Here is a 10,021-nt window from a genome sequence, read left to right on the forward strand (position 1 = left end):
ATTCCCCTTTCTTCCAGTTTTGAGATATAATTGACATTCGGCACTGTATAAGTTTAAGGTGTACAGCATAATCAAGGTTCTTTTTTTTTTTTTTTTTTTTTTGCGGTACGCGGGCTCTCACTGTTGTGGCCTCTCCCTTTGCGGAGCACAGGCTCCGGACGCGCAGGCTCAGTGGCCATGGCTCACGGGCCTACCCGCTCCGCGGCATGTGGGATCTTCCCGGACCGGGGCACGAACCCGCGTCCCCTGCATCGGCAGGCGGACTCTCAACCACTGCGCCACCAGGGAAGCCCCAAGGTACTTTTTATTGTGACCCTTCTGGGGTCCTCATCAGCTGAGTACCCCAGTAATCCTGTGGCAGTATTCCCTATTCCATAGAACTCATCATCCGAATGTAATGATTTGTCTGCCTCCCCAGCCCTGACTTTGTATTCAAGTACTATTAAGGTATCATTATGCACCAGCTGCTATCCTAAGCCCTGGGGATATAACACACTATTGTATTACTCAGGCAAGAATGTGATACCTATGGATGAGAAACCTAACAAGCAGAGGCAGTAAACACAGGAAAAAGGGGCAAAATTGAGATATATCGAGATTAGAACACAGTGACTGACTTCATGTTTGGGCTGAGCAAAAACATGGATTTATAGTTACACCAATCCCTGACATTGGGAAACAGATTTGTTGGGTGGAGGGTGAGTGTTCAGAAATTTTGAATTAATTTGCATTGCCTTTGGACGATAAGGCTCAACTCACTGCTTTTCATCACACAATGGACAACAGATTAAAACTCAGTTTATTCCTCTCCATCCTCTAAAAGCACTTGGGTATCAGGTTGGCTTCCTGGCTCAACTTCTTTTGAGTACATAGCAAACCAGCCTTTTCTCTTATCATGCCTTCTTCAGGAACATGTCAGCTTCTTTTTAAAAAAATATTTATTTATTTTGGCTGTCCTGGATCTTAGTTGCGGCACACGAGATCTTCGTGGCAGCATGCGTGTTTCTTAGTTGTGGCATGCGGACTTCTTAGTTGCGGCATGCAGACTCTTACTTGCAGCATGCGGGATCTACTTCCCCGACCAGGGATTGAACCTAGGGCCCCTGCATTGGAAGCTCGGAGTCTTACCCACTGGACAACCAGGTAAGTCCCAGGAACATGTCAGCTTCTATCTCAGGGACTCAGACCCCCATCTACATGGTCTTCCTCTCTGCTTCTGTCCCTGCCTACCCTTGGGTGTGGGGGACAAGCCCCTCTCCATGTCCTACTGTGATCTTCATTCCAGGTGTCATTCATTCCATGCAGCTGTTAGGCAGTGGAAGTGGGATATAGGCAAGAGAGCTACAGCAGCCTCCTAGGTGAGTTCTCCAGAAAGATCTAACCAATAACCAACAGGACGCAGAAAGGGGAGAGTCTACCATTTGCTTTTGATGTTAGTCATATTAGCTATATACTGTTGGTAAAAAAAAAAGCACCTCCTCAAGGTTGGAAAACTGTCACTCCGCTCCAGATTGTGGGCATATATAGAAGTCATCAGTGAATTTTGCCTGTGGGATTCCTGGCCACTCCTTCTTGACAGTACTATCCTCATGTCCACATTGCTCCTCTGGGCCCAAGGACGCCATAATAGAAGTCAAGCCTGACCTTTACCTTCCGTGTACCTTAGACAAGGGCCTTCCTTCTCTGCTCCAGTTCCTTTGTCCACAGTCCAGTGAGGGGGGTTGTTGTGTGGAGTGCTACCCAGCTTAAGTGTGAGTTAAAACTCCTTCCCTAGATATGAAGGACATTTACCTCCCTTATGCCTTCCCTGAACCACAGTAGAGAGAAGGAGCAGACAGACACCTCTCTGCTTAGAGATATAGAGTATTTTTTGGGTGGCACTCTGCCCACCTGTACATTAATGAAAATGACAGTAGCAGTCCTCTTCTAGGGATGCAGACGTTGAGGAGACCACAGAGTCTTTCGAATGCGCTGGGTCTTCTTGAGCAGACCAATATTTCCATCCGAGGTGAGAGGCGAGAGTGAGGGTGGGTCCCCTGGTTGGATGGCATAAGCCACTCGAGGACAGTGCTGAGGGCAGCGGCGGGGGATGCCCAGGACTGAGGCAGAGTGGAGTTGATGGGAGCGCGAGCGGTGCTGGAGCTTACTGTCTGGGGAGTGGGGACCATCCAAGAAGGCCAGGCCCACCTGCTTCTCAGTAGGCGGAAACTGGGCCTTTGGGTCCCCTCTTGTCTTCTCTGTCTTAGTTTGCCCCTTGGGACTTTTGGCTGGAGCCAGGCTCTTTGCTCCATTTTCTTTTCTTGTGTTAGCCACTTTCTCACATGTGGAGGACATGGATTCCTCACGCCCTTTGCCTTTTGTTTTGGGGTTAATACAGTGTAGAAAAGATTTCATCTTATTTCTCAAGCCAGATTCTGGAAGCCTTGGGCCTCTTGTGAGTATAGCCTGCCATCATCTGCCCCTGCAAAACCTGACCTTGTAAAGTTTGGCCCTGCAATGGCTTACCTGGAATGAGTTGGCCCAGGAAAGGCTGGCCCTGTGACGCCTGGGGCACCAGAGGCTGGGCATTCTCAGGAACCCTTGCTGGTTTGAGGATGACATTGAGCTTGGCCTGACTGTCTTGCAGGTCATTCTTCTCTGAGTCTTTCCCCCGAGGGACTCCAGGAGGTAGCTCTGGGAATTTAAGCTGAGGGTGATGCTGGGGACTGTGCTGACAGGGAGCATCAGGGTGAAAGCGATGTCTCCGTCGCCAGGGGCTGCAGGGTGTCCTGTTCAGAAGCATCCCTTCTGGCCTCTGGGCTTCAGCGGAGTGGCTTTTTTCTCTTGTGGAGGAGACTGCAAACCTGGCATCCCCTTCTCCGTGGTCCCCTGCCACTTTGGGTTTGCCTGGCTCCTCTCTCTTTTCTGCCAGTGTGGGGTCTTGGGCTGAGTCCTTGCTCTTGTCAAGGCTTTGGGGCTCCTCTAGGCTGGGGTTGTTCACACCGGCCTCCAGCTGAACACAAAGCACCTGGGTCTCTGTCATGTCCCCACTGGGTTGTGAGATCTTGGAGGCCCAGTGGACAGAATCATGGGGTACTGCCCTGGAACTGGGTTACTTCTGTTTCTGATGCACTGCCTTTAACTCAGTGGCCAGTTGTTGTTTGAGGTGGAGCCATTCTGGATCCAGGGCACGTGGCATATCTGGTGGGATGGGGAGTTCCTGGAGTAGTGTTTTTCCGTGGTTGTTTAGACTCCCAAGAGACTCCTGTGTCCATATGTTCTCTGGCATTGCTACAGTTTGTTCCCTGGACTCCCTTGCCTTTAGGGGAATTCCCAATTGTATCTCTAGGCTCTTCTTTCTCAGATGGAAATTTAGTTTGGCCAAGATGGGTTCCCCGAGTGAGTAGGGCTTCGCAGGCTCTGTCTGGCTTTCTAGAGGCACCATCTTGATTATTCCTTCCATCTGCACTTCAGCCTGGAATTCACCTGCAATGTCTGCACAAGTCTCGTTGGCATCTTGAAAGCCTGGCCCAGGACTTAGACTCTGCTCTTCAGGTAAGGTCATCTGAGTCAGAGGTTCTACTGGAAATTCGACAGGCCAGGCACCATCTCTGTTTTCATAGCTTGGGAAGTTATTGCTGGGGCCATGGCCCTGGAGAGAGCCACATAATAAGGAGCAGGCATCCCTGACAAGAAGGCCAGATACTTGTGCCATAAAGTTGTCTCCAGTTTTTCATTGGCTCCCTCGGACAGGGCTTGGGGCAGCTTAGGATGTTCAGTGATAGCATCTGGTGAGGCTTGCTGCTGCTGGTCAAGGGCCGTTGGCATCCAGGATGTAATTTTCTGTTGTTTGTCTGGATCATTTGCTGCCTGTAGTTCTAGGGGCTTTCTGGGGTTCAGGTAAAGGGAGCCATTTCCAGGCCCCCAGGAATTCTGCACTCCCAGGAGCCACATACGCAGACAGGAACGTTGCCCTGGTGAATCTGCCCACATTTGGAGTCGATGTGGCTCTGCAATATTGCCTTGGCCTGGTCAAACAAGTGCGGCATAGGGACTGACACTGGGTCCTTGACGGCTGGGAATGGGTTGCCAACGCCAATGCCCTCTAGAGCTGTAGGTTGGGGGATGTTCACATTGCCTAGGGCTGTGCTGCTCCAGGAGAGAGTCTGCTCGTCAGCAGGGGACAGGAGCAAATGGATGGACTGCTGGATCTTCTGGGGCAGGCCCCAGGGATGGTGAATCAACTGTCTCTGGAAGTGGAATTCCAGCTGCCTCCTGGCATGCTCTGGGAAGAAGAGTAGTTCCCTTGTGAGGACTGAGATGGGCTGCCCTGGCCAGGAAGTTTTCACAGTCTCAGAAGACTGGGCTTTGTCACAGGGTTTATACTTCACGGGGCTCTGGGTGTGCTGATTTCTCTGGAAAACATCTGGCAAGCCCCACTGAAGCTGGAGCTGCCGCTGCAGCAGGTGCCACTCCAAGGCTTCACACTCATCCAGGGTCAGAAACGGGATATTGATCTGAGCTTGTCGGTGCTCAGGTGGAGCAATCTGATTTGGGGAAGATGGAGAAGAGGGTGGAGCTGACTGGGGTGGAGTTTTAGGCATCAGAGGGAGGAAGGAGAGCTTGAAGAGAAAAGGAGCCTTCAAGGGGGGCTTGGACATGCTCCCGTTCATGGAGAGGCCTTGAGAACCCAAGAAAGTGTCAACCTGGGACTCACTGTGCAGAGAAGGAAGGCCACAGAATAGCTGGCTATATTTCGGCTGCACATGGCCCACTGAGTCGTTAGCCTGCTGCCCAGGCATTAGATAAAGGCCCCTTAATTCTTTAAGGGCTGGAGAGGGCAAGGCTAGAGCCATATTGTCTGGGACTTGCTGGTAGTAGTGTCTTTGTTCTGGCTCCATAATGGACCATTTAGAAACCCAGAAGTCCTGGCTGGGCTGGCCGGCGATACATGAACCCCAGTTCTGGTATGAAACGGTCCCAAATTTCTCAATAGAGAACTGAGAAGTATCATTCTGGATGAAAGAAACTGGTTGGTTACAAACAGGGTGGTAAAATAATGGCAGATCTGGTATAAGCTGCCTCAGGGACTCTTCCACACATCTGGGGAGCCCCCACCTCTGGAAGTGCATCAGTCCTTTTACATGTACCTCAAGAAGCCTCCGGACTTCAGTACTGAGGAATAACAGGTGGGCAGGGAGGACAGTGACCATATGTAAGGCCATAGCATGTGTCAGGGTTGTGATTTCTCGGTTCAGGGTCAGCAGAGAGACCTGAGAATTCAAGGGCTGCTGGCCTTGGTTCCCATAGACAAGGTTGGGGTTGCTCTGCATCATCTCCTGCAGGTTCACTGAAACCTTAGGTTCCTCAAACCTTGAAGAAAATGTAGTCTCTGGGCCCCTGGGCACCTCTGGTACTTGAAATCCCTGCCTTAGCTTGAGGTGTTCAGCCCAGTAATCACGGGTGCTGGCTGCACCAGCTGACTGGGCAGCTGACTGGGTTAAGGATTTCTCTGACACTGTGAGGGTTGCAGATGGAAGTGAAGGGTCTTTGGAGTGTGGGGAACGATGCTCCAGACTCTGCTCAGAAGACACTTTAGATGTGGACAAAATCTCTAGGTAAGAGCAGCCCTGCGATGGCCTCCTTGAAGTGGGGGAGATCAGGGTGTTCTCACCCACCACCACCTGCTGAATCTCCAGAGCCATGGCATCGCAGGTTTGGCAGCAGGAATCTGCATACGGGAGCTGCCGCACGCTCCCTCCCCTCCTGAGGAAGCCAGCCCTGGCTGGGAGGGAAACATGGCAACTGTTTGTTACTGATGGAGTGACATCTGCCTCTTTGCAAGTGTGTGGCCTGGAGATTGTTCCTGCCCTCCCCTAGTCCTGTAAACCCTGAGGCCTGCATCTGCTGGGTGTTTACTCATGTACTTTTTTTTTTTTCCTTAGGGAAATGCCATTTGGCAAGTTATGGCGGGCTGGGCTGAGGGCCTGGGGCTTATTGGGCGAGGTCTCAGACAACAGCGGGGAGCACAGGGCCTTGAGAGACTGGGAGGTGGGTGAGTTCCCTGCTGACCTGTGTTGAGAAGCTGAACTAGAAGGAACCAGGTAGATGGGGGAGCCAATGGTTAGCTGATGGGGCAGCACCAGGAACATCACCAGGTAGAACCTGGAGTCATTCTCTTTTGGGGCTTAGGTCGCAGCCTGGTATTCAGTATTTCTAAACTGTAGAAAAGGAGATCCTTTTGGGAATTCTGTGTTCTGGGGATTAAAGGGTGTACACAACATCTCTTGAGAGTCCATCCCCATTCTCTAGAGATCTAGAGAAGAAGGGTATAATATATGACAAGCTCCTGTCTGAGGGCTGTCCCAGGAACTGGCCCCCTTGAAGACAGAACCAGAGGAGGTAATGTCAGCAGGGTCCAGGGGGCTGCCCTTGAAAGGGTGTAGCTGTAAAGAGAATATGAAAATGATGACAATTATTCACTTAATTATCCATCCTCCTGACTGTAAAACTTGTCTTGTGGCTGAGTGCAAACCCATGCAGAGTCTTTTATGAACTATGCACTAGTGAAATTCTGAATTCCAGGGCCACTGTGAGCCTAGCACAGAGCAGAACTAGGAAACTCCTCTCTCCTGAAATATCTGATCCCCCTCTGCCCTGGCAACGCTCTCAACCAGTACTCCAGGCTCCACTGTCTGGCTCCCTCTCAGCCACTATCCTTCTCCCCAACCCTGCCCCAGGCCAAGCAGAGAAATGATCACAGACCAGGCTGGGAGTTGGGAGACTGCAAAGAGCAAGAGATCACCTTCTCATGAGAGAGAGCAGTTGCCACGGCTTCTCAGCTTCTTGCCGGGAAAGTCTCCTAGCTGAGAAACCAGGAGACAGTGTTACATGGAGCAGGAGTGGATCCAGGGACATCCTATAGGAAGTTGAAGGCCTTTGAATGAGAGGAGACCGCAAACTCCAACAGTTAGTGCTGTAAGGCACGTCTGTGTACCACTTAACCAGGTATGATATGCTTTCCTGGACCTGCTCTCATTTGATCTTCACAACTACATTGTGAATGAGGCAGGATCATCAGATGCCCATTTCATGGTAACAAGACTGAAAGATGAAGTGACTTCCACAGGGAAGGGGAAACTAGTAAACATAAAACTAGTAAATGACACAATAAGGACTTCTTCCCTGCTTCCTCACTCTTTATTCCCAGGGGTAAGGTAGAGAATTTTGGAACATTCCCAGACTCTGATTTCCCACCCAAAACAGTTTTCTGGCAGATTTTGTCAACTTGGAGAACTGAAGCCTTCAGTGGTTAGAGCACCTGGCTCCTGGCACCAGGGGTCATTGAGGGACAGGGTTCATGGGAATCTCACCCACAGTGGAGGGGAGTCAGAGCAGAGACTGGGACTTTACCTCTTGATGCTACATCTCTAGCCCTTTGTCTGACTTTTCGGTGACGCTTAAGGATCAAAGAGAGTGTGAAGCTGGGACACGATTTTCTTTTTCATGTCTGAAGTGAAACAAAGGAAATATACATTTCCCAGTCCCTTTCTATATATGTCTGTATGTTATACACTCTCCTATATTGCCTTCCTGTACTCCACCCTTTCAGCTGAATATTTCATTTTTCTATTTATTGTGTGCTTACTTCAGGGCTCTCCACATTCCATACCTCCTGTCCCCTTTCCCAGGACAATATTTTCAGGGGTTTTAGTGTGATACAGGAGGAATAATGGACCTGATTAAATGGTTAGTGGTTCTCAGCCAAGGACTTTTGCTTACTAAGTCCACCTATCAGAAAAATCCCCCATTTTGGGAGGTCAGAAGAGATCCAGTGAGGTAGATTCCATTTTACCTAGGACTCAACCCAAGCCAGATAGAGAGATTCTTGATTTTTCAGTTCGAATACACTGCAGGGATGGCCTGGCAAAGAATTATTTCTAGGCTCTGAGAAAGAGAATTACTATAAAGAGTAATTGAATGTATCTTATCTGAGGCTTGATTAGTTCAGCCATGGTCATAGTGTTTCCCTACCCGGCAGCAGCTCCTTTTAGGTTCCAGTGTTAATCCATGGTAACTCTTTTTCACTTGCCAGATAATTAGGATAATAATGAAGATGGAGCCATAGGTATATAAGGGATACCCCAAATCCCACAGAACAGAAGTCAGTCTCAGCATGGTCTAAACCTCATTAGCATGAGAAGACCAACCATCCCTATATGTAGGCATTCAGGGTCCTGGTGCCTAATGACTCCCAAGGCTATGCCTTGTGGCCTCCGCCTCACAGATGACAGAATGAGGCCACCAGACTGCATCACAAAGCCCTCCTGTTTCACAAGGCGGGTGTGGTGTCAAAGCCCTTTACCTGTCTAGGGAGGGTCACTGGTGATTCAGTCTGTAGATGAGGGTGTCTGGTTGTCTGTAAGGACTGAAGGTGCCGCTCACAGGCAGTGTCTGTGCTCGCACTTTGTCTTCATTCTCCACACCCTCCACCAGCCTGACAGCTCGGCTCTTCCTTTGCAACAGTTGTCTGGTCACTCATCCCCCGAAAACTGAGGAAGAGTGGCTGGGACAGAGGAACCTCTATAAACTCCTCCACCTGTACTGGAAATATATGTGCGAAGCACACATGAGTTTAGGGATGGCAGAGTCTGGTATGGCTTGGGAATGGAGAACTTTGATGTTACAGGCAGTGGGTGATGGGAAACCAGAGGTGCATGAAGGGACCATAGCTGATGTGGCAGGGAAAGGCCAAGGTGGAAACATTTTTAAATTTTAATATGTGGCGGAAGGGAAGCCTCTATTCTGGGTGGTGGGAAGAGAATGTAAACATTGCCTTCAATGGAGGCACATGAATCTGGTTCACTTCTGGAGGACTATCCAAAGTTTTGTGTTCCAAAGCACCTCTACCCACGTGACAGCATTCCGCTTGCTCAGGAAGATGACTTCCTACAGAGATAAGTGGCCACTTCCAACTAAGGATCACATGTATCTACTCTGGATATATGCTGTTTACCTGAGGAGTTGTTTTTTTTAACCTGGATTTTGCTTACTTTTAGGAATGACAGATGTTTTCCAACCAGCCCCAGGATCCATCACTCCTACACCTTGACTATTGATTTAGACATTATGTTACCTGCTTGGCTGTCTGTGGATACTGTGATATGACTCCAATATCTCAAAATTTCTGAATTTCCTTGAGAGTCTTTCCCTGGTAAAAGTGGTCTCCCAGCCAAAAAATTCTTGGCCTCAATATCTCTGAAGTTACTACTTGGTCCTTCCTCCAGCATCCAGTCCTCCACCCATCTGGCATGGTGAGCCATCAATCTGCGCTCAGTCCTAAGCTGGGCAGTGTCAAGGGTACAAAGATATTTTAGTCATGTTGCCTTCCTACTTTCAAGACACTTCACTATCTGGTTTCCAAAAGAAGACTAATCCACACAAAGTAAAAGCCAGCAATGTAGAACAAATGGAATCATTTATTCAATTGTGAGGCCCAGGTCACAAACATCCCATTCTTGAGGGGAAAAAGCATCGATGGATGGTCAGAGAAGGCTCCTGGGTAGAGTGACATTGGAGTTGAATGTTTAAGGGCAGGCTGTGGGTGAAAGGAGTGTGTGTAGGAGAGAAACTTACCAGCAGATGCATGGGCCATGGAGTTCATTTGGCAGTAAGAAATGCAGTCTACCTCTAGCAGAGGTGCAGGTGGGTGGACTGGATTGGATTGAGGAGAAAGGTTGGAGGAGCAGGGATGAGGTCTTTTGATGGAGGCATTTATTTTATTTCAATAACAAAAAGTAATTGTTTTTTTTTTTGTTGTTTTTGTTTTTCTGTATGCGGGCCTCTCACTGTTGTGGCCTCTCCTGTTGCGGAGCACAGGCTCCGGACAGGCAGGATCAGCGGCCATGGCTCACGGGCCCAGCCGCTCCGCGGCATGTGGGATCTTCCCGGACTGGGGCACGAACCCATATCCCCTGCATCGGCAGGCGGACTCTTAACCACTGTGCCACCAGGGAAGCCCAAGTAAGTGTTTTTTTTTAAA

The 10,021-nt window shown here is 49.6% G+C and overlaps 1 protein-coding gene across 1 annotated transcript; it reads right to left on the minus strand.

Moving 5' to 3' along the window:
* Positions 1-1,926: 1,926 nt before the first annotated feature.
* On the minus strand, positions 1,927-8,157 carry SPATA31F1 (SPATA31 subfamily F member 1). Its single transcript, XM_007100745.3, is given in 8 exon segments — positions 1,927-2,421; positions 2,423-3,579; positions 3,582-3,863; positions 3,866-5,738; positions 5,740-5,764; positions 6,785-6,845; positions 7,393-7,438; positions 8,014-8,157. Coding segments are annotated over 8 exon segments (4,083 nt in total).
* Between the last annotated feature and the right edge of the window lie 1,864 nt (positions 8,158-10,021).

Source organism: Physeter macrocephalus, chromosome 9, assembly GCF_002837175.3.
Source record: "Physeter macrocephalus isolate SW-GA chromosome 9, ASM283717v5, whole genome shotgun sequence".
In the NCBI taxonomy this organism is placed as follows: domain Eukaryota; kingdom Metazoa; phylum Chordata; class Mammalia; order Artiodactyla; family Physeteridae; genus Physeter; species Physeter macrocephalus.